Source organism: Actinia tenebrosa, unplaced genomic scaffold (genome assembly GCF_029948245.1).
Source record: "Actinia tenebrosa isolate PJP-AT-01 unplaced genomic scaffold, QUT_ActTen_1.0 PGA_scaffold7__59_contigs__length_16204524, whole genome shotgun sequence".
NCBI lineage: Eukaryota > Metazoa > Cnidaria > Anthozoa > Actiniaria > Actiniidae > Actinia > Actinia tenebrosa.
The window spans coordinates 8,738,293-8,761,431 of NW_028292584.1; the positions used below are offsets into that span (position 1 = coordinate 8,738,293).

A 23,139-nucleotide genomic window follows, 5' to 3' on the forward strand; every position below is an offset into this window, starting at 1 on the left:
GTCGCTCAAGATGGTTTCCAGGTCTGACTTGCTCGGAGTATAAAATACGACAAGCGATCCTATGTTTTCCCTGAAGGGCTTAGAGACACTGGTAAGCTGCTGCGAGAGTAACCAAACGCTGATATTGTCATGCCTACCGCTGAAAGCGAGCTTCACTAATTCGGAGGTGCGCTTTTTTACGTCGTCCCCGCAGGCGATGTCGTCCAGTATAAGGAGGGTTTGCGTATTCTTGGGGAATTGCTTGTGCCAGAACTTCAAATGATTGGATAACTCATTAGGATCTAAGATGTCTACGAAGAAGTCATCATCGTTCACACCTATGCCTTCCCAGGTGCGATTATTCACATAGGTAGGACATAATAGCACGATATAGTCGAATTGACATCTAAAGGATCCTAATAGCTGCTCCACGACGAACTGAGTCTTTCCACAGCCGGTAGGTCCTACGATAAGAGCATTACAAGGAATATGACTTGGATCCATTTATATATAATGGAATCTCTGGAAAGGACTATAACCTATATGCAAGATAAGGTAGACACTATCAAGATGCAAAGGGAAGAGATAGATCGATTAAAAGAGCAGGTGCAAGAGTTACACGATGAAATGCGTAGTTTGAGGCGCACAGAAAGAATCGCTGCGCTATGGACGATGATCAGTTGGGCTAGGGAGTCCTTCAAAGACTTCCTGCGATACCCTCTGTGATCATATATATGGATTGCATTACGAGTGAGTTACCGGCGGATTGCTTGTTTACCGCGCAACCGACACCATGTAAGAAGAAGCAATGTAATAAGGAGTTTCCCGAAGAAGACTTCGTTGGGCATTGGTGTCCTGCGGATACTAAGGCGAAGAGAACCTTAGATGATATCAGTGAATCATGAGGCTCAAAGTAGACCTATCGATTGCAAGAGGCTCTCAGGTAGGTCTTATTTTTTATTGTTATTTTGTTAAAAGGAATGCATACTAATTTCGAGGGACTCTCAGGTAGGCCTCATTTTTTATTGTTATTTCGTTAAATGGTTGAGGACTATCTTCGAAATTAATATACCTTCCTTTTAACGATAAGAAATAAGATGTACCTGAGATCTATCTTTTCATCTTAACAAAATAACAATAAAAAATGAGGCCTACCTAAGGTCTATCTTTTCATCTTAACAAAATAACAATAAAAAATAAGATGTATATAATGAGGTGTTTGCAATGTGATAGAACTTTTAGTAGCAAGCAGCGACTACAATACCACGTTTCCAAGAAAGTCTGTCGAAAGACCAAGAGTACCATATGTGGTGATTGTAACAAGGAAATGTCTACCATACAGGCCTTACAATATCACCGTCAAAATAGGGTCTGCTTGAAAGGATGCTGTACTCGCTGTGATCAACCCTTCTTCGAGGAGAACTGGCATAAATATCGCTGCCGTCGTTATCATCTCGAAGACATTGTCTGTGAAGCCCATGGAGACCTAGCAGAGCGCTGTTGTCCCACAGAAACATCCAGGGCTTTGACTAAGTTAAAGCAAGAAATAGATGAGACCTTCGTGGGTTTCGACGACGTTGAAGGTGTAAGGTGGGAGAATAGGGAACATTGGGAAGGAATCTGTGAAGATTGTGGTTGTAGACGTAGCGATCAGCATATTTGGTGCTGTCTTTACGACGGTCCTAAGCCCTTAGATCATTATCTGTTGGTAAGAAAGGAATGGAACTTAACGAAATAATAAGTATATAATGTTACCTTACATTGCAGCGTTCTTGGGAGGTGTAACTATTACCGTATCGGTGTATGAAATGACGGAAAAAATGAGGTCCGACGTAGCAGACCAATACTTAACCGCTCATGAGGACGACTAATCACACAATGGATTAGCCTCTACTTTACGTTCGATGTCGAACTTCCATCGACCATTTACCTTACCATGACTACGTACGTTGGTGTATTCTTCACCTTGCAGTACATACCTTACACAGTCAGGCGCCCAAAGGCTGTATTCCTCGCCGTCGCGTTCTAAGACTAACCTCAAACGGTTAATGTCTTCGAACATGACATAATTTTTTATTCGGTATGAGACTCCTTGCAGCAGATCACGCCAGTGTGTTTGTTTAATTATCATTATATCTATGAAATATTCTTTGGTGCGTTCGTAAAGTATCTTGTGACTTGAAAGCCTTAATACACCAAGGACAAGGTATGCGTATTCCAAGGGCATATTCATTGATTTCCCTACAGAGTAAGTCATAATCGTTGCTTACCATGGTTAAATATCCATTATCCTGGTATCTATCCATCATATCTTTCTGCTTATCTGACAACACGCCATTGCCCTTGGGCGTCTTCAACTCCAGACAGAGTCCATTGTATCCCTTATGAGCATTTAAGATTAAAAGGTCAGGTTGACCTGCTTGATAACCTTTCTGCCAGCAAGTGATGCGCTTGTGACTGGAATCCTGTAATTCTCCTAGACCTGGAGCAAATAGCATTTGAGGGTGAAATCTGCGCATGTAATCTACGAGCTTTTTATGTAAATCGAACTCATTTTCTATCTTGAATACCAACTTATTAGGACCATCGAAGCGCTTCTCCAGCTCATACTTACCCGTTTTCCTTAGCGCGGGTAGGACTTCCTCAAAGACCCAATCGCGAAACTCCACAGCTTTGGGTAGTTTGGAACTAAATATCAGTTCGTACAAACCAGGTTCGGATATAAACACGGAATGTGGTTGCGTAGTAAAGGAGCGGTGATTCGCAGCCCCTTGTAGATCAACCCATTTTTTCTGGTATTTCTCAGATACGTGTGCTCTAATTGCATCTCTAGGGCGCTCATAGCCCAACGCCAAAGCCACCTCCTTTGCTTTGAAGTACAAAGTTTCGCCTTGCACTATGCATTGCAGTTTAGTTTCGTTGTTTTCGAATACGCGGAGCATTATATATACCTTTTTTTTCTTAATATGCGACGCTCTTTAGCTGATTCATTTCTACACTCAGTTGCGCGTCTGAGACTACGAAGATATACGCGTTGATCTTAGTAGTGTCGCTGGCATGTTTGGTGCGCTTGATCTCCAACGTAATGCCGTCCTGGGTATTTACCAGCCGCAATCCCTGACCATGTAGGTCTTCGTCGTTTGTCGTGCGCATGTCGATCCACAGCGCGTACTTATCCTTAAAGAATTCCTTTGGACTAATTTGATCGCCAAACTTACGCGCGACTTCCCGGTACATGTCCTCAGGCTTTATCCCTTGTGAGTAAACCTTATTAGGTACTCCGTTAATGCTAACACCTACGTTAGTGATGTTAGGATTAAAGAATGCCTCAGAGTCACGCAATCCTGCCGTGTATGTCTTTGCGAACAGCAACATTATCCCTGTAAGGCTGCGTCTGGGTAGGTTAATGCTTTGGTTGATGACCTCTTCGACGTTGTTCGTGAAGCTAAAGGTCTTGTACATCACGACGTGATCGTAAAGGAAAGCCTTCCCAGCGCTGTATTCCATGCCAGCGCTACGAGCCAGCTCTTCGCTGTGTACCGTCTCGTACTGCAGCTCCAAGTTCTTGATGAAATAAGGATCCACAGCTGATGAACTTACATCTTTTCCTTGCAGGACGTTCGTAGTATCTGCTAGGGTCACTTCGAACTGCAGTTCGCTTAGCTGCCTTGGGTAGTATGCACCGTGGTTCGTGATAATTTCGAAATCTAATGGAACGACATATTTAGTACCATAAGCCGTCTTTATTTCGTCTTCTCCTGAGGCGCCAGAGGTTGCGCTCCTTACCTTGCGTATGGCTGCGCTTGCTATTCCCTGCTCTATCCTTTGCGCGCGGTCAAATGCAGTCAACCATAAGTCTTTGTACGTGGTATACAAATCATACCTGTTTAAGTCCAGCAAGGATTCCCCGGCGAACTTTACGCGTATTTTGGAAACAAGGTTTCTACCTGCATTATTGACGACGTAACGCGCGTCTGCGGTATCTGGCTGTATTGCTAGGTTAAACCTTAGCGCTAGGGTGCCAGGAACCAACACTAGGTTATCCGTTAGGCGGGGCACGCCTACGTACAGGGTTTCCCCTGGCTTAGCGCTAGAAGGCGTGAATGTAACCCGGTGAAAGGTGCGTTCTGCTTTCAGTCCGCCAACCTGCTTAGGTAATACGTTGGGGTTTAACTTTGAGCTTATCATATATAATGGAAGTAGAAGGAACGGATTTTGACCCCACCACCGAAGAAGGTCAAGTAGACATTAACGACGAAGAATACGAGTCTTTACTACCTAAAACCAACGACCCCACGGAATTCCGAGGTAACATGGTGCGTCGGTTTGGAAAAAGAGCCCGCGCCGGCTGGATGGCTTTCCTAGACAAATACCGCACTAAGAACCCAGGCAAACCCATACCAGAATACATAAAGCTCGATAACATCGACTTTGGTAGTAACACGATGATGAAACCTCCTAGGAGCAAAACCGCGGAAACCAGCTTTGGTCCGGACGGCAACATCCCCGAAGCCCCCGGCGCTGCATGGCTTAGTAGGGTTCAGGAACAAATGGACGAATCCATGGAAGAAACCCCGGACGACTTTGATAGGATCAAGGAAGAATTCCCAAACTGGGATCCAAACAAAGTCCAAGTAATGTTTGACGCGGATAACGAATGGGGCAGGGAAGTCGTAGTAGCAAGGTTAAATAGGTCTAATGCTCATCCATATGTCATCAGGGACATAAATGGTAAATACTACGCAGATAAAAATATTCCTCCAACCCTTAGAAAGACATTAGGAGAACCCAACTTACCCGAAAGAATGAGAGAAAATAGTGAGAATATTGACGAAGCCGTCGAAAGAGTTAAGACCATAATGCAGCGGCAACAAAAAGGTCTTGAGGCGATAAGGGAAGTAGAAGAGCTAAAGCAAGCGATGGAGGAAAGGGAAGCAGATTACATACGGCAAAACCGACTACTCCTTGATGCTCAAAAGAGAGAACTTGACGACAAGAATCAACGCATATTAGAACTTAGAGAACAAAGAGACATTTCTCTTCGCGAAAAAGACAGCGCCCAAAGGGCATTCAATCTCGCCCTGCAAGACCTGGATATAAGCAAGGAAGAAGCCAAGGACTTACGTACCACCATAGAGGGTTCTTTGGTGGAGCGGCGGCAGTTAGTTGCTGAAATCAACATTAAAGAAGAGCAAATCCAGCAAAGAGATCAGGCCATCGAAGACCTGGAAAAAAACATATCCGAAAAGCAGGAAATAATCAACGACCAGACTCGTCCCGAAGAGGAAAGGGAGGCAGCTCAAAGGGAATCAGAAACCCTTCAGGTACGCCTTGCGGAATTACAGGCGCAAAAGGACAACCTGGAAAAGGAGCTGGGGCTTACCACCAAGGAAAAGGTAAAAAGAGCCCTTTTGAAGTATGGCGTTCCGCTGGCGTTTGCGGTCGCTATTTCAAGCGTAGTAGGAGTTATCCTATCCGCGCTTAAGGCTACAGGCGCGGGCGTAAAGAAATTAGGCAATGGGCTGACGGACTTGGGAAAAAAGATGGCAGCCGGCTTGCCTGGGCTGCTGGGTTCGGTTGTTTCCTTGGCACTTAGGGCTGGCGGAGAACTGTTGAAGTTCGTGGGCAACAACATTTGGATCTTGGTTGTCGCTATTGGAGTGGTACTCCTGAAGAAGATGAGGGGTTGATCTTATCCTTGTGTATTACTGGTGGCTTATCGTCGTCGGGCGCCCGAGGCGTCCTCGACTGGGGATAAGTAAAGTTAGTATTCGCACCGCCTTGATAATGCGGAACTAGCGGCAGCACGCTCATGGTGCTAATGGGCTTATGATTCCAAGTCTCATCCAGTGGAGGGGTGCTCATCGAAGTAACGTTTATCCGAACGCGGCTGTCGTTGCTACGTACCTCATCGGAACGCATTTGAAGCTTTGCATATCGACAATTAGCTATTATATGAAAAGATACTGGAGTTAAATCTTCTGCGCTGTTTGCGAAGGGTTCATATGAGAAATGAACTGGGTTCCTATTCTTATCTTTTTTTCTGTAGGGTAGTAATGGGTGGTCATTCTCATCAACAATTCTAAACCCAACATTGGCTGAACGCCACGCTGCAATGCAAATAGTACACATAATTAATCCTAAACCCTCAACCTGCACCCACAATCCAGTGTCGTGCCAACTATTATCGTTCTTATACTCCTGCTCCCCTAAATAATGAAGGAACCAATCTTCCTTTACGTACGGGTTATTCATATATTTAAAGACTAAGCACCGTAAGAGCGCTAATGGTCTCGTGATTATAAGTCGTATCTCTCTGATTTTCTATGCTGTTTATGCAAACGCTCCCGGTGTCATCTACGCGCATTTGCAGCTTTACCTTCCCATGGCAATCGGCGACCATGTGGAAAGTCCAAACCGATAGATTTTCGGCGCTGGCTGGGTTGGGCTCTACGGAGAAATGCACAGGCTCCCTGTTGTTTGTCTTATTTCTCATAGGCTGCAGTATGCCATTCTCATCCAGGAGCCTAAAGCCGACGTTGGCATGGCTGCTCGTGCCAATGCAAATACTACAAAGGATTAACTTCTTTCCTGAGTAGTTCAAATTCACGGACATCCCCGTGACATCAACCCAAGATGCTTGGGTATATTTTTTCTCGCCTGTGTAAGTCGTATAAACACAATCTACTCCAGCTACGTAGGGGTTGTTCATCGCCATATATAATAACTCAGACCAATGCTTGCAGCTGCTAAGCCGGCCTTTAGTAAGTTATGGTCATATTCCTCGGGTATGGTTGCGGGAATATGCTTTAATGGTTTCTTAACTACGGGTAGCTTCGTTTCGTGCTCCTTCTTAGGCTTCTCCACGAAATGGGGGATGCTTCTAAGAGTGTCAGAGTTCACGTCGTTCACCCCAAACTTCATGTCCTTGGTAGCTCGCTGCAGCTTATTGTTGTATCCTACTACAGAACCAGTATTTATAGATAAATTACTAGGCATTAACCAACAACCCGGGGCTACTGCGTAGTCCAGTCGGGCCTTAGAATTTTGTATGGCTAGTTGGTAACGCTGTACGCCCTTGCTAATGTCGCCCTCCAAAATCGAACTTTCGAATAGAATCAAAGCTTCGGCTCGCGTCTCTTCTGCGGCGCCGGTATTTCCGATTATGCTGGATCGGGTGTTTACCTGAGCTCCAAGGATAGAATACACGTAAGCTTCTATGCTGCGGTTCAAACGGGCAAGGCCGGCTTTGGTTAGTCCTTTACCTTCTGGGGGTATGAAATTAAGATATTGCTTTGTTTGCTCGTCGTTGGTAATTTTGATAATCAGTGGATTAGCCCCTGCATACTTACCGCCCTCGTCTTTGAACAAAGGTCCGTCTCTAACTTCCTTAGTGGTCTTAGCGTTTGGTTCAAAGAAGGTGCTACTGTCGTGAGTTTCTTTGTGATACCCAGTGTTCCATCGTAGATTCAACGCATGAACTTCCTTATCACTTAGCTCGTGTCCACCAATCCCCCAATAAGCCCAAATATGCCCCAGACCATTGTTAGCGCCGGCAGTGCATCGGAAATCCTTCCCTACAACGTCAAACTCCTTACAAAGTCTGTCATAAGCCGGCACGCTGTATTTATTATCTCTTGGATAAAACGTGGCATCTCCCGGCAGCGCAATAACACCCATTTCATGCAGTATTCTTCTAACCGTGAAGTGAAAATGAAACATAAATATTGAATTCTTCATCAAGCTTGCGCTTACACCACAGCCGCTAGTGGCACACCAAACTGCAAAGTTTAGTTGCTGCGGCCAATAACGCATGTTAGGACCGCTTAACCATTCATGAGATTCCTTAGCGGTGGTATGAACAATGGGCACGTTTTTGAAGATATCTCGCACCTTTAACAGAAAGGAATGATCGTTAGAGACCCGCATGTTCAACATTAGGTCCAAACTTGGGTGTTCATCAAATGACATCGCGGGTATTGGATAAGTACTGGTACCAAGCAATAATTCCTTTGACCAACTGGGTTCAACATGCGTTGGCGCTGGCGTTGGCTTATGCATTGGCGAATGCTTCAGTTGATCGTCTATTTGATTAACCAGCGTAGGCTTCAAATCCTCGTTGCTGTACATCCTAGAGCCGTTATAGTAAATACCATCGGGTCTTCTTTCGAACTTACTGGGGTCTGCATGTGGAAACATCTTCCTAAATGCTCTCCAATTCCAGTAATCCCGGTTGTCGTGATGTGGCTGCTCCTCAATATCATTCCCAAAAGCGTCGTACATTAGTATATATAATGGATGTTATACCATCAGCACCTCAGTTGTACCCAGATGTTCCCTATACTACACCTAATGAACTAAACGCCGAAAACTTTCGTCTGAATAAAGCGAACTTAATCCTGGCTTACTTGGAAGGGCAGGCAAAACACTATGAAAAAGTTAGAAAAAAGTACGTTAGAGCCCGGAGTACGCTACATAAGATTGCGATAACTTCAGGATCCATATCTGTTGTGTTAACGGGCTCTGGCGTTGCTACTTCGCTTACTGGGCCGGGAATAATCGTTGGAGTTCCTTTGGCCGGCGTTGGGGCAGCTTGTGGTATCATTTCGGCTGTTGCTACGGGTATTATGAAACAGTTGTCAAGCAAAATATCCAAGCATGACACGACAATAGCTCTGTCAAGGGCTAAAGTAAATACTATCACTGACCTTGTCTCAAAGGCTTTGCGTGACAGAAAGATAGACGACGTAGAATTCTCGCTTATCTTAGCTGAAGAGGAAAAGTACGAGAAACTAAAGTCGGACATAAGGAATAAAAAAACAGTCGTAAAAGATCTTTCCGAGGAATCTCGCAAAAAGATCTACCAGGAGGCAAAAGAAGAGCTTCAAAGAAAGCTTGCTCAGTAAACATCTGCTTTGAAAAAAGCAAGACAGGATTCTATTTACATATTGAACGCCGGCTGTCTGGGTCATATGCGTAATCAAATGTCTGAAGCTATCATTGACGTCGGCACATTCCTGAGCGCCTTAACAACCAGCGATTTTAAAAGTGAATATCGAGTCTACTTTCAAACTTGCTGGTTGTTAAGGCGAAGGGGCATGATCGGAATGTTGTCTATTGTCTTACACGTGAACAACTCATTGTTCTTCCTAGGCACGCCACTTCCGCCACGTGAAAGTAAAACCCCGCCTCGCAGCTGTCATATTATTACGTCAGTCGCCTTGGAATCCATCCTAACAGGGGGTGGTTGGGGTCTATCTTGTAAAATATTTCGTAAATTACGTCAGGGTAATAAGGAATATCCTTATCCAGCCGACAAAACATCCACTCGGCTTTTGTCATATCAGAAACCTCGGGAATAGACTTACCGGTAATTTCAGACAAAAGATAGGGAATAGCTTTGTAATATTTCCCTAGTTTTAATTTTTTCAATGTCTTCCGTAGACTTTGTGGGGTTGGCTCTTCTAAATGGTCTATGATTTTCTTCTTTACTTCGTTGTCTAAATATACCGGTCGATAACCTTGGATATGACTCATCCAGTCCCTAAAGTATTTTATTCTTTTGTATGGCGTCTTCTTACGACCTCCGTTGGAATAATATTGTTCCCTGGTAGCACAAGGCACGGCATTACGAATATTTTTACCGCACTCGTAACACTGTGCTGACGTGTCGTCTTCTATTTGCATTTTCTTGCCACAACAAATATACTTATTTGGTTTAGTAGGTACAAACTTGGGTTTCAAGCACTTTACACAGAAATCACAAACAAACTCTTTACATTCTTCGCACTCCATATATAGACTAACATATTTGCGCTGTTGCCCCCAACCACACTTGGAGTGGGTTGTTTCCGTAGGTGGATTTTTTGACACGGGTCTTGCCCGTGTTGAGATTGCGCTGGAACCCCCATTCCCTATACTACTGGGGCAAAACCGCGATATGAAGGCAATGGCTAACAGCAACTCAGCTACAGCAACCACGAGGCCTTAGGCAGCAACTGCGCATGCGCAAGTCTCACACCACTGGCCAGCACTCCACTCCCAGTTAACTTTGCTTAAATTTAACCACATTTAACTTGTCGTTACGATGGAGAGTAGGTGCCTGGCAAAGCGGTAGGCGATGGCAACTAGCTGGCAAGAGGTAACCATGGCAACCAAGCCACGGGTCAATCTCCATTACTCCTCTCCAAGCATTTAGTGTGGTGCTTGGAGTTGGTCGACCCGTGGCAGGAGCCATGGGACCGACCAACACCCAAAACTGCATCTCCAAGCACCAGCAGTCGCTGCCTCTCCAGTTGTCACGCATGCAGACACAACATCCATAGGTAGTGTGGTGTACGCGACTCAACCCAGGTGGCAATGGCTAGCATGAGGGCAAAATTGACAATGTACAAATGGTGGCCAAGCTAAAAGGATTCCACTTACCAAAACTAAGCAAGTTTACCAGAGGCATTAATGATTACTTGCTGAGGTGTTCTAATATACTGTTTATAGGCATCACTTTTCCAACGGCCCAAGACTTGGATTAAATGATCTGGTATACCCACTTGAGCCGCTGTAGTTGCGGCCCCAATACGGAAGCTATGGCTTGAAAAGTTACCAGCTACACCTGCTGATTGTAGAATAGCCCTGAGTCTGTCAGTGACCAGCTGCCTAGTCAGTGGCTGACCATCAGCCAGCAGGAAGAGTGGGCCTGGAAGATTACCACGATATGCTAAATAGTTCAGCACTGCTCTCACAGCACACAGGGATGATGATCCGCGACCAACATACACATGACAACCCTGACGAAACGGATCCGTTTTTGAGGCTTTAATGAACAGTCTTAAGCAAGAAGGAGACCCTGTAGAGTCCACGGTTATGTCCTGCACAGTCAGGTGTACATCTGGATCAAATTTTTTAAGCGAGGGGCAAGTAAATTCGGCTGAGCGAAGGAAACCAAAATAAGCCAATGAGCAAGCAGCCCAAAACATGCAGTCATTGAACGAAGATAGAACCAAGCCAGAGTGTACTACTCTCAGGACCTCTGGAGTAACAGGCAGTCTAGACGAAGAAGAAGCGACGCCTTGGGTTCGCTTAATGCCTTTTGTCACTCTTTGGAGCCGCAAGCAGTTCTGAAGTGGATCATCGAAACCTTGTTCAATATGGAGGGAACGGACAGCTGACAGATAAACTTTTATAGAGGAATGACGCATCGACTCGGCCAGCATTGTCACAAATAAGCAGAGGGTCCATTCATCTGTGGGACATGGTGAGCCTGATGGGGATAAGCGGCCACTTTGGTAGCAAAAGTTGACAAACTTCTCTTGGGCGGTAGAATAACAGCGACGGGTGGAATGCGCTAAACCCTCAGGTAAATAGACCAAACACTGATTATTTAGAGAACCGATGTCAGAGAAGACAGAAGCTGAGCTGGGACCTCTGCTGGGTATAGGTTGGCGTTCGGGGCCAGAGAACGGAAGACCTGCATATTAAAACGAGAAAGAGCATCAGCTATCCCATTACGAATACCTGCCACATGTTCAGCTGAAAAGGAAAAGCCATGACGGGCTGCTGCAAACAGAAGGCTTCGGAGTAAAACCATGATCGAAGAGTCTCTGGAAGTCCTGCTATTTAGGATTGCTACCACAGCTTCGTTGTCCACCTTAAACAGAACACGCTGCTTTCTCCAACCGTGACCCCAGATATGCGCTGCCAGTACGACTGGAAATAACTCCTTGTAAGCAATGGAGAGGGAAGCTTGCCGAGGTAACCACCTGCCATTGAACCAATCAGAATCGAGGAAGGCACCATAACCCCGTGTTCCTGAGGCGTCTGACCCTACGCAAACCGTAGGTGGAGGCTGTAGTGAGGGGAGCAGGAAAAAAAAACTTATCCCGTTCCATTGATTGAAAAAATCCAGCCACCACTTCAGGTCTTTCTTGAATTCTGTATTCAGGCGGATGGGGTGATCGTCTTTTCAGAAGCAACAGAGTAGATCAATCATTCTCCGAAGAAAAGTGCGACCTGGCCAAACTACCTTAGAGGCATGATAGAGTACACCAATCAGCGACTGAAGTTGTTTCTTGTGGCACCATTTGTAAGAAGACCAAGTTCTCAACAGTTCCAGGGTAGCAGCAAATTTGTCGGCAGGGAGACGCAGAGTTTCGGCCATTGTGTCAATTTCAATCCCTAAAACTACTAGGCAGGTGGATGGCCCTACACACTTGTCTGGGTGTAGGGGCAGACCTAGGTCAGCGGTAATGGATGTAGCGATAGCTAAATTGTTAGCACATAAAGCTGAATTAGGAGGTCCAGCTAGTATGAAATCATCTAAATAGTGGCGGATGTCAGGTATCCCATAGTTAGACTGAAGAATCCACTCCACTGCATTGGCGATTGAGTTAAAGATGAAGGGGGCTGATCGCAAACCAAAGGGAAGGACAAGGTCAACAAAGTACTTTGACCTCCATCTCATGCCCAAAAGATGTCGGTCAGATGGGTGAACTGGGACATTTCTGAAAGCACTTTCGATGTCGAACTTAGCCAGCATAGCCCCCTTACCCAGTTTGGAACCCATCTTAACTATATCGTCAATTCTAATGTATTGCAGTGAGCACTCCTCAGGGTCGATGCCATCATTAACACTGTGGCCAAATGGGGAGGACAGGTCAAAAATTAGACGCCATTTTTCTGGTTGACCTTTCTTTGGAATCACGCCAAAACTGCTTACTTGAAGAGGAATAATGGGAGGGGATTCAAAGGGGCCAGCCACCCGCCCCAATCTAACTTCCTTGTCTAAATACACATCAACGACTTGAGACTGCTGATATGCTGAAGCTTTGTTCTTCTTTGACGATTTCAACTTGACAGACGACTTAAAATCCAGTTGGAAACCATCTTTAATGCCATGCAGTATAAATTCTACCCATTGCTGATTGGGGTGATTCTGTAAGCCATGGGCGAATTTATCATAATTCAAAGAAGAAATTTCAGCAACTGAAGGGAGGGGAAGGCTGGTGCCTATGAAACAATGTATAAATAGATCAACAAATGCCCCCATAAATGATTAAGTCAACATTAAATGACGTACGTTAAGTTCGACGCACAATGTAGTGTCTAAGTGATATTCAACAAACTAGAACGAAAATTAAAATGGTGCTGTTCTCTGAACTTAATAACACAGCCTTGAGTCCAAAGTCACATGCTTAGTGGTATTTTCTGCGCTTGGCCTCGGACGGATTGACAGAGCGGGAACGTTCCAAATTTCTGGGCTTGATCGGCTCTGGGCATGCACTCTTGCGATGGTCCCCTTCGCAGCTACTGCAAGCATGGCGGAACCGACATTCGGGAGAAGGGGCAATGCACCGACCAGCATTCCAAGAGTGGCAAAGGACCCTTGAGGTCAAACTACCTTGGGCCTCCCTCCCCCCTGCTGTAGTTGAAGCAACCACTCGAGGGCGCACCTGGGCACCTGCAGTGTTAAAACTGTAAAGTTGGACATTCATTGTTGACCACGTTGTGCATTTCTCAGCAGCAGCATATTCTCGAAACTCCCGATCATAGTTCAGCCATGCACTGCCACTAAACTGTCGGTATGTGTGCAAGATAAGGAGCTTGTACTTGAGCACATCGTCTTTGCGGTTGGGAAAATATTTTCCGACGATTAAAGAATAAATGGTGAAAGCTTCCACCCAAGATGTAATATCTGAAATTTGCTTTTTGTTTTTTCTTGGCGGTGTTACAAAGGATGAGGCGGCCATCGAAGTGCAGTTGTGGCTCTGGTTCTTGAGAGGAGATGTTTTCCGGCAGCAAGTCCTCAAGATGAACAAATTTTCCGGCAAGAATTTGGGCCACCACTTTGTAGGGAACGGGAGAATAACCAGGACCCACTACAAACGGCTGGTTAAGGGGGGGCGTGTTCCCCAGGAAATTTTCCGGCGCCGAAAATGACGAAGACGACGTCGCGGCACTTGGGACAGTTACGGGCCGAGGGAGAGTAAAAGGCGATACAAATGAAGGTACAGATAAGGCAGACGTACCTGAGCAAGATGGCGGAGGCAAATAAGCCGAAGACGCAGTTGATGAAGAAGGAGGCGACCCGGCCATGGATGTCCACGGCATAGATGAGCCAGTCTGGGCCAATTGGTTAGTACGGTTGGCCAGAGGCGTCGAAGAACCCTCGTTGTTCTCGGGCAAAGATCCAGAACCCGCCGATGACAAGGCAACGCCTGCCGCTAGTAAAGCCGAGTTGACCATGGCCGCCAAAGGTGCTTTTAAAGCTTCTACTACTGATGTAACCAACTCAGTAGACGGCGCAGTAGATGTAGGGACGCCATTACAAGCCGACTCAACCGAAACTGGAGGAGCCAGCGAAGAAGAACAAGAGGTAGGAACCATGCTGTCCAAGCTATTGCGTGTGTTACGGGGCATTTTTTTATCGACCAAACAATTAACACGAGGACAAGGAACAATGGAAAGACAATCGTAAATAGACGTCGAAACGCTGGAAGAACCACTAACAATAAGGATTGAGAAAGGATGGCTTGAAAAAAGGCGTATAAACCAGAAGCAAAACCGCGATATGAAGGCAATGGCTAACAGCAACTCAGCTACAGCAACCATGAGGCCTTAGGCAGCAACTGCGCATGCGCAAGTCTCACACCGCTGGCCAGCACTCCACTCCCAGTTAACTTTGCTTAAATTTAACCACATCAAAAACGCTAAAACCACTAGACACTTTAAAAAAGTGATTTATTTACTCTTATTTATTTATTGTTTTTAGTTTTCAAGTTGGAGTGCAAAAGGCCACAACAGATTATCCCACCAGTTCACACAAAGAGCTGACGCATGGAGTTAATTTTAGCTACACAGTAAGCATAACCACTTACAGGAAGTTTGTTAATATGTGAAAATTGGCATATTTTAAGCCAAAACTATTATTTGTTATGATGAATAATGGGGGCAACCTGACTCCAAGAATCTGTCTTGAAATAAAAGTTTTTTTTGCTGCAATTTCCTTTCAAATTTTAAAAATGGGTTTATAATTTGAGGAGAATAATTTAAAATGACTCTAGTCATTAAAGGATATTTGAGAATTCAGCACATGTTTTTCCCTAGAGTATCATTTCTTTATTTAATGGTTGCACATGAGAAGACACATGAATATGGATGCGACTCAAACAAAGAATCTTATTCTCTAGACCATGTGTCATTCCCTAGAGTATCATTTCTTTGTTTAACGGTTGCACATGAGAAGACAAATGAATATGAATACAACTCAGATAAAAAATCTTATTCTCATGGGCACGTGTCATTCCCTAGAGTATTATTTCTTTGTTTAACTGTTGCACATGAGAAGACACATGAATATAGATACAACTCAGACAAAGAATCTTATTCTCAAGAGAATGACACAGGGTCTGAAATAAAAAAAACTTTATGCTTGACCTAATTTTACTAAAATACTCTGAAACCAGGGTTGGGAAATATAAAAACTATATGTTGGTAATATACAGTGTAAGTATTAAATGGCAATGTTCTTTAATTTTAGCTGCCTTCAAACCTAGGAGTACATACCATTGGATGGGAGGGAGTGTGGCAAAATCTGACTGGGATGGAGCCAAGAACCTCTTTTAGTGTTCGTAAAAATGCAGGACATTCGTTGAAGAGTTCTCTGACAGTAAGTAGAATTTGTAGAGTTATATACATGTATATACTGTATGTGAAGATATCTCTTGAATCAATCCTCTCTAGCAATGATGATGGTGATGAAGATGATGGTGATGATGCGATGGTGATGATGATGATGGGGATGAGGATGATGGTGATGAAGATGATGGTGATGATGATGTTAGGGGTGATGATGATGAAAATAATGATGGTGATGATAATGGTGGTGGTGGTGATGAAGAAGATGATGATGATGGTAATGTTGATGGTGATGATGATGATGATGGTGATAGTAATGTTGATGGTGGTGATAATGATGATGGTGATGCCGATGGTGGTGATGATGGGGATGATGAAGATGATGGTGATGATAATGATGATGATGATGATGATGATGATAATGGTGATGATGGCGATGATGGTAATGACCAGATGGAAGATGATGTATATATTTCTTCATACAGCATATGCTTGTGGCTGATACAAGAGATCATCCTTCATTCCCAACAGAAGGATCATTATTCAAGTTAACCCAGGTATGAGGCTTACATGTTTTGATGTCTGGAAGCCTGTCATTAAAAAAACACACTGATTTATTTACATCAGTGAGTGTGAAAGGAGATATTGAGGTTAGCCTTATTGTGGATATCTCCTAGGATCGAATTAGAATTTAGTAGTTGGTTTTTGCGAAGGGAGGGAAACTGGAGAACTCGGAAAACCCTCAAAGCACAGGAGAGAACTAACAAACAACTTTACTCACATACAACACCAAGCTTGTCGCAACTCAGGGCGCATTGGTGAGAGTCGAGTGCTCTCACTGCTACGCCACCCATAAAGGATGGTGGGAACATAGAATATTACTGGAATATTATATGCTGATGTCTGATACAAGAGATAGTAACTTCATTCCCTACAAAAATATTGTTATTCCTGTGAAACTTCTTTCTAATTCTCCCCTTTTTTCTCGTATTTGATACAAGGAACTTGCAGGCCTTGGTGGTGATGTCCAGTTTTTAAAAAATAATATTGAAACACAGAAAAATGTTGAAATACGTGAGGATGTTGTGAGTAGAATAACTTGATTCTTCATTCTTAAATTCTGACTTATACTTTTTTTTTTTTTAAATTTTTTTTCACGGCATTTATAATTATTACTTGAAAACAATACAACAAAAAATCTGACTTATACTTTATAGCAATAGTAATAGTAAGTTTTGCAGTTTTTAAAAATGTATAACTTTTTCTACAGCTTTTTTTGGGCTTCATTGTTAATATTTTATGTATTGTCAAGTACAGTATATACTTATTTCAATAAAGTTAGTCACCAAAAACCTAGAAAGCTGTGATCGCTGAGAATCATGGGGAAATGTTTTATATCCAACAAGTAAAGCTTTTGACACAAACTGCAGCAGTTGAGGATACTCATAGGAGGTTAACTTGTAACTGGTAGAAGATCTCAAGTCCATCAACAGTTATCAAGTGGTCGAAACATGTAAAATGTATCTATCCATAATCCTTGTTGGTCTCAGCTTTGTAGCTTTTCAGGTGACTAACTTTATTGAAATAAGTGTATATATCTTATATTTGTATATCTTTAAAGGTATGACGTTTAAACTGCAAAACTTACTATTACTATCATGTCTACATACCAAAACCTCAAAGTTACAATGCCGACAATGTTTGAAAAGATCAAGAAATTTGAATAGCCAAGAGTCTGTCGCCATTCAATGGTTTCATTTTCTATTGTTCTCAAAAAACTTGCACTGGCTTTTATTAGATCCTATAAAGTAATGCTATAAAGTATGTCTTATTTTTTCCCCTAAATGTGTATGTTATTTTGTATGATTTCCAGGAAATGTGTATGTTTTTTGTATGATTTCCAGGAAATGTGTATGTTATTTCATATGATTTCCAGGAAATGTGTACTGTATGTTATTTTGTATGATTTCCAGGAAGTGTGTATGTTATTTCGTATGATTTCCAGGAAATGTGTACTGTAAAGTAAAAAAGTACCTATATTTAACGTCGGTAGTTCCTTCAGTTGAAATTCAACTGCTATCAATGGAAGCCGACGGTACGCACTTTACCCCCTCTCTCCATCAGTGCTCTGTTTTAAGAGTATTCAAAGCTGAAGCTACACGGATTAGAGAGAAGTTGAAACAGATGCGGAGATCCTAAGGATCGAACCGTGGACCTCAAGCTTTGAAGGTCGTGCACTAACCAACTGAGCTACGCCTGCTCCTACGCCTGCTAATGTATGTTATTTTGTATGATTTCCCGGAAGTGTGTATGTTATTTTGTATGATTTCCAAGAAGTGTGTATGTTATTTAATATGATTTCCAGGAAATGTGTACTGTATGTTATTTTGTATGATTTCCAGGAAGTGTGTATGTTATTTTGTATGATTTCCAGGAAGTGTGTATTTTATTTTTTATGATTTCCAGTAAATGTGTACTGTATGTTATTTTGTATGATTTCCAGGAAATGTGTACTGTATGTTATTTTGTATGATTTCTAGGAAGTGTGTACTGTACGTCATTTTGTATGATTTCCAGGAAATGTGTACTGTATGTTATTTCGTATGATTTCCAGGAAATGTGTACTGTATGTTATTTTGTATGATTTCAAGGAAGTGTGTATGTTATTTTGTATGATTTCCAGGAAGTGTGTATGTTATTTTGTATGATTTCCAGGAAATGTGTACTGTATGTTATTTTGTATGATTTCCAGGAAATGTGTACTGTATGTTATTTTGTATGATTTCCAGGAAATGTGTACTGTATGTTATTTTGTATGATTTCCAGGAAGTGTGTATGTTATTTTGTATGATTTCCAGGAAATGTGTACTGTATGTTATTTTGTATGATTTCCCGGAAGTGTGTATGTTATTTCGTATGATTTCCCGGAAGTGTGTATGTTATTTCGTATGATTTCCCGGAAGTGTGTATGTTATTTCGTATGATTTCCAGGAAATGTGTACTGTATGTTATTTTGTATGATTTCCAGGAAATGTTTATGTTATTTTTGTATGATTTCCAGGTTCTCTCATGCTCAGCACAAGGTGGTATAATGAATGCGCCGCCCAACACGAGAACAAGAATTAATGACAGGTGATGTGTCCAGCTTGAATATTAATATTTGAAAAGCTCTCCAATCAGGAATGCCTCCAATGCAAACTTCTTTCAATCTTATTAACCTCCTTACCCTGGCATAATGTTTTCCTATTCCAGACCATGTGTCATTTTCAAGTGTCATTCTCATTAATTCCTGTCTAATCCACTATCACACAAGTGTTTTTTTTCACACAAGTAATTTTTATTTCGCTGGTTAAGTACAATAGATCTCTTTAAATACCCTAGGAATAACGTTTTCCTATTTCAGAACATGTGTCATTCCCACGTATCATGTGTCATTCTCACGTGTCATTCTCACGTGTCATTATCATTCTTTTCTGTCTTTTCGACTCTCACACACAAGTAATTTTTATTTCGTAGGTTAAGTACGATATACCTTCTTTACTTTGGGCGTAATGTTTTCCCATCACATGCCATTCCCTAGAGTATCTTTTCTTTGTTTAATAGTTTTGCATAAGAAGACAAGTGAATATTGAAGTGACTCCAATCTTATTCTCAAGAGAATGACACGTGGTCTGAAATGGGAAAGCATTACGCACTAGCTAAAGACGTTTATTGGTTGATCTCAAGTATACATTTTGTTTTTTTCCCAGGTTTTTCCTTGGTGGTCCTTTGTCTGTTAGAGGTTTTCACATGAAGGGCATAGGACCAAGAGACAGAAGTGAGACTTTTGAACTCAATCAATCAATCAATTAGGCAAACAACTTTATTAATGTTTGTGACAAATGACAGTTTTCACTGACAAATCTGTGTCCCTCCATAACAGTACATAAAATATTTAGACTTAGTAATTGACTGGCACCTTGTTGAAAAACTTCATTTTGATTCCTGCTGTGAGCCCTGTGTTATCAGTACTAAAGTGTTTGTACCAGGGGCGTAGGAGAGGGGGGGGGGGGGGGGCACGTGATGGTGCAAAACCTGTATTTCGATATCTTAGCTGTTATTTGGTTTGTGGTTTTTCTAGTGGATTCTCTAGGTGCAGAGGCATACTGGTCAGTAGGCCTACATCTCTACACACCACTACCATTCAGACCTGCCCAAGGAAGTTTTGGTGATCACATAAAAACACATGTGTTCGTTAATGCAGGAAATCTTGTATCAATAGACTCTTGTAAGTATATCCTCGGTTCTTCAGATGTTCCTTACTAATTGCCCTATTTCACTATGACATCACTGCTTGTTTATGTGGGGGATAGAATCGCCAAATCCAATAGAAAATTCAACAAAATTTGCTACTAGCAAAACAGCAATCTAAAATGCCCTGGTTTTCAAATATGATATGTGTTAATATGTACTAAAAAATATTCTGAGCGTTTGCTGGCAATTCTACTTCTCTTCGTGGATTGATACGGGTTTTAGAAAAATTTTCGGTGAATTTGCGTTGATTTGACCCCATCCGATGACCATGATCCTTTGCGTTTAAACAATAGATTGTTTAATATTGTTTTGATGTGACGATATAATGAAATAGGGCAATTCTTCGTTTGTACATGACGTCATAGTCGCCATGTTGGATGAATTTGACAAAATTGTTAATGAATTATTTTGTTGTATCATCCAACATGGCCGCCGTGTCTTGTTATTTCACTCCCTTTGGAATGATTGAAAATCAGTAATAGATCTTTTTACCTTGGGAGTAATTTTTACCAATTACAGACCATGTGTCATCCTCTTGAAAATAAGATTCTTTGTTTGAGTTGTATCCATGTGTATTCATGTGTCTTCTCATGTGCAACCATTAAACAAAGAAATGATACTCTAGGGAATGACGCGTGCCGATGAGAATAAGATTCTTTGTTTGAGTTGTATCCATGTGTATTCATGTGTCTTCTCATGTGCAACCATTAAACAAAGAAATGATACTCTAGGGAATGACGCGTGCCCATGAGAATAAGATTCTTTGTTTGAGTTGTATCCATGTGTATTCATGTGTCTTCTCATGTGCAACCATTAAACAAAGAAATGATACTCTAGGGAATGACGCGTGCCCATGAGAATAAGATTCTTTGTTTGAGTTGTATCCATGTGTATTCATGTGTCTTCTCATGAACAACCGTCAAACAAAGAAATTATGCTCTAGGGAATGACACATGGTCTTGAGAATAAGATTCTTTGTTTGAGTTGTATCCATGTGTATTCATGTGTCTTCTCATGCACAACCGTCAAACAAAGAAATTATGCTCTAGGGAATGACACATGGTCTTGAGAATAAGATTCTTTGTTTGAGTTGTATCCATGTGTATTCATGTGTCTTCTCATGCACAACCGTCAAACAAAGAAATTATGCCCTAGGGAATGACACATGGTCTTGAGAATAAGATTCTTTGTTTGAGTTGTATCCATGTGTATTCATGTGTCTTCTCATGTGCAACCGTTAAACAAGAAAAGGATACTCTAGGATATAACACGTGGTCTGAAGTTTATTGTCATTAGACTATTATCACCACCATCATCGTTGCGTTCGTCACCATCATCATCACCACCATCATTACCACCATCATCATCATCACCAATATCATCACCGCCATCATCATCACCGCCATCATCATTATCATCATCACTTCTATATTTTGACCATATAGCAAAATCTAATATAACTACCATATATTTCCTAGCGTTACCATGGAAACAGCAGTTAAATCCTTTAGTGCAAAATACTCGTTGGTCGTGTGGCGTAGGTCTGGTGTTATTACTGGGCATTGCACGACTAGAATTGAATTACTGTTTACCAAGAGGGTACCAACGGACTGATAGGTAAGAATGGCTTTATTTTATGTTTCCCTACATTAGGCCGTTTGGTGTGCGGTGCTACATTTAGCTCAGGTGGTGTACGGTGCTACATTTAGCTCCGCTACGCTTCGTGCTTCTCCTAACACTTCTCTGGTGTTCTGCCAACCCCCGCGTGCACACGGCACGCGCGCGCGTTTCCTATTTCTTCATGGGAAGCACTGGTGGCTTAGCGGTGAGGGCGCTCGCCTGTCAACAAGGTGACGCGGGTTCGAGTCCCATTAGGCGCGGTGTCGTATGTGAGTAGAGTTGCTTGTTGGTTCTCTCCTGTGCTTCGAGGGTTTTACGGGTTCACCGGTTTTCCTCGCTCCACAGAAGTCAACAAAAAGCCACTCTGTGTGTGGAAAACCAGGCGTTCTCTTAAAGGGTTTGAGGAAGAATCGGGGTTTTAGGGTTCCTGTTTCGACCAAGAGCCCGCTAGAAAAATGGGAACTAGCAAAAAAAAGGGAACGTGGGGGGAGGGGGAAAATTCTTCCCCTCCCTGCCCCCTCCCACTTCACTTCTTTTTTGCTCGGTTTCAATTCTCGCTCGTTCCAAAGTTCCCCCAAAACCCCGGTTTTTCCCCAAACCCACACTGAACGCCTGAAATCCTTTGTATTATATATTTTAAGACTTGTAAGAAATCAGTCATTGTTTGTTACGTTATTGTTTTTGTCTTTTTTTCAGGATTAACCGTGGATTACAATTTGGTCTTGGAGTGAATTTTTTATAACACTTAGTTAATATATGACTGTTGTGTTTCCTAATGCAACCGTGTAGAAAAATCATCTTAGGGAAACATAAAAATTTAACTAAGACAGGATAGGAAAAGAATGATATTGTTTTGTCACAATCATTTACAAGTCATAAATACTGTAAGGATTTTATACATAGTTAACACGGATTGTGGGAACAGAAAAATAAATACGAAATAGAAAAACAGATGTGTTTAGCTAATTCGTAGTCCCTCTTTTCTCTTGTCTTGATTGGACATTTCTCTTCTCTTCTCTTCTCTTCTCTTCTCTTCTCTTCTCTTCTCTTCTCTTCTCTTCTCTTCTCTTCTCTTCTCTTCTCTTCTCTTCTCTTCTCTTCTCTTCTCTTTTCTTCTCTTCTCACCTCATGACGGCCATCATCCCTCACTATGTTGAACAGTGGGATAAAATGGCCAATGTTTTACCGAATTCAATCTTACTCTTGTCTATAAATGATGTGTTAAGTATGTACTAAATTGAAGTAAAATTCATATATCTAAGATTGAGCGCACAAATGAATGTTTCGTTTTTTTGAAGCCTTCCTCTCCTTACAAATAACAATAATAATAAAATGAGAGTGTACAGTTTCCAATTAAATGAATGTACAGTTTGCCAATCATGCGAAATCTGCGCTAATTAAAACGTTACTAGAGCTCCCGTCAAATACCACCTTAACTTCTTTTCGTGTCCTCGCAACGAAAATGACATTAGAATGGTTGCATATAGCTTATTTTTATTTTGCGTTTTCTTTCTTGGGAATTCGAATTCCTTAAAAAAGAAGAAGGGAAGGAAGGGAATGAAATGAAGGAAGGAAGGAAGGAGGAAAGAAAGGAAGTAAGAAAGAAGGGATAGCAGT

General features: G+C 42.3%; 4 protein-coding genes across 4 annotated transcripts; 1 reads left to right on the forward strand and 3 right to left on the reverse strand.

The window, feature by feature from the left end:
* LOC148905502 (uncharacterized) lies at positions 1-2,921 on the reverse strand. The gene is made up of 3 exons (XM_089040466.1): positions 2,594-2,921; positions 2,250-2,461; positions 1-1,681 (listed from the first exon to the last, which is right to left on the reverse strand). The coding sequence occupies exons 1-3, from the start codon at positions 2,919-2,921 to the stop codon at positions 1,670-1,672; spliced, it is 552 nt and encodes a 183-aa protein (XP_088896592.1). The 3' UTR covers positions 1-1,669.
* A 5,818-nt stretch (positions 2,922-8,739) lies between these two features.
* LOC116286758 (sorting and assembly machinery component 50 homolog) lies at positions 8,740-22,471 on the forward strand. The gene is made up of 10 exons (XM_089040056.1): positions 8,740-9,349; positions 14,744-14,831; positions 15,512-15,640; positions 16,095-16,166; positions 16,611-16,694; positions 18,671-18,741; positions 19,359-19,426; positions 19,730-19,876; positions 21,381-21,519; positions 22,219-22,471. The coding sequence occupies exons 3-10, from the start codon at positions 15,575-15,577 to the stop codon at positions 22,262-22,264; spliced, it is 693 nt and encodes a 230-aa protein (XP_088896182.1). The 5' UTR covers positions 8,740-9,349; positions 14,744-14,831; positions 15,512-15,574; the 3' UTR covers positions 22,265-22,471.
* On the reverse strand, positions 10,157-11,443 carry LOC148905503 (uncharacterized). Its single transcript, XM_089040057.1, has one exon. It carries the CDS (start codon positions 11,187-11,189, stop codon positions 10,410-10,412), a length of 780 nt encoding a protein of 259 aa, XP_088896183.1. The 5' UTR covers positions 11,190-11,443; the 3' UTR covers positions 10,157-10,409.
* Positions 11,357-14,358, reverse strand: LOC148905504 (uncharacterized). Its single transcript, XM_089040568.1, has 3 exons — positions 14,001-14,358; positions 11,999-12,981; positions 11,357-11,821 (listed from the first exon to the last, which is right to left on the reverse strand). Exons 1-3 carry the CDS (start codon positions 14,356-14,358, stop codon positions 11,357-11,359), a joined length of 1,806 nt encoding a protein of 601 aa, XP_088896694.1.
* Positions 22,472-23,139: the final 668 nt, after the last annotated feature.

Excerpts from the sequence above, each read along its gene's own strand:
- LOC116286758 (XM_089040056.1), top strand. The coding sequence starts at position 15,575 with ATGGAGCCAAGAACCTCTTTTAGTGTTCGTAAAAATGCAGGACATTCG. Across the intron at positions 16,695-18,670 it reads TTGAAATACGTGAGGATGTT|GTTCTCTCATGCTCAGCACA; the intron begins GTGAGTAGAATA and ends TATGATTTCCAG. Across the intron at positions 21,520-22,218 it reads GGGTACCAACGGACTGATAG|GATTAACCGTGGATTACAAT; the intron begins GTAAGAATGGCT and ends TCTTTTTTTCAG.
- LOC148905503 (XM_089040057.1), bottom strand. The coding sequence starts at position 11,189 with ATGCTGGCCGAGTCGATGCGTCATTCCTCTATAAAAGTTTATCTGTCA.
- LOC148905502 (XM_089040466.1), bottom strand. The coding sequence starts at position 2,921 with ATGCTCCGCGTATTCGAAAACAACGAAACTAAACTGCAATGCATAGTG. Across the intron at positions 2,462-2,593 it reads ACCCGCGCTAAGGAAAACGG|GTCTAGGAGAATTACAGGAT; the intron begins GTAAGTATGAGC and ends TATTTGCTCCAG.
- LOC148905504 (XM_089040568.1), bottom strand. The coding sequence starts at position 14,358 with ATGGTTCCTACCTCTTGTTCTTCTTCGCTGGCTCCTCCAGTTTCGGTT. Across the intron at positions 12,982-14,000 it reads GCCTCCGCCATCTTGCTCAG|GCACCAGCCTTCCCCTCCCT; the intron begins GTACGTCTGCCT and ends ATTGTTTCATAG. Across the intron at positions 11,822-11,998 it reads TACTCTATCATGCCTCTAAG|CCTCCACCTACGGTTTGCGT; the intron begins GTAGTTTGGCCA and ends CCCTCACTACAG.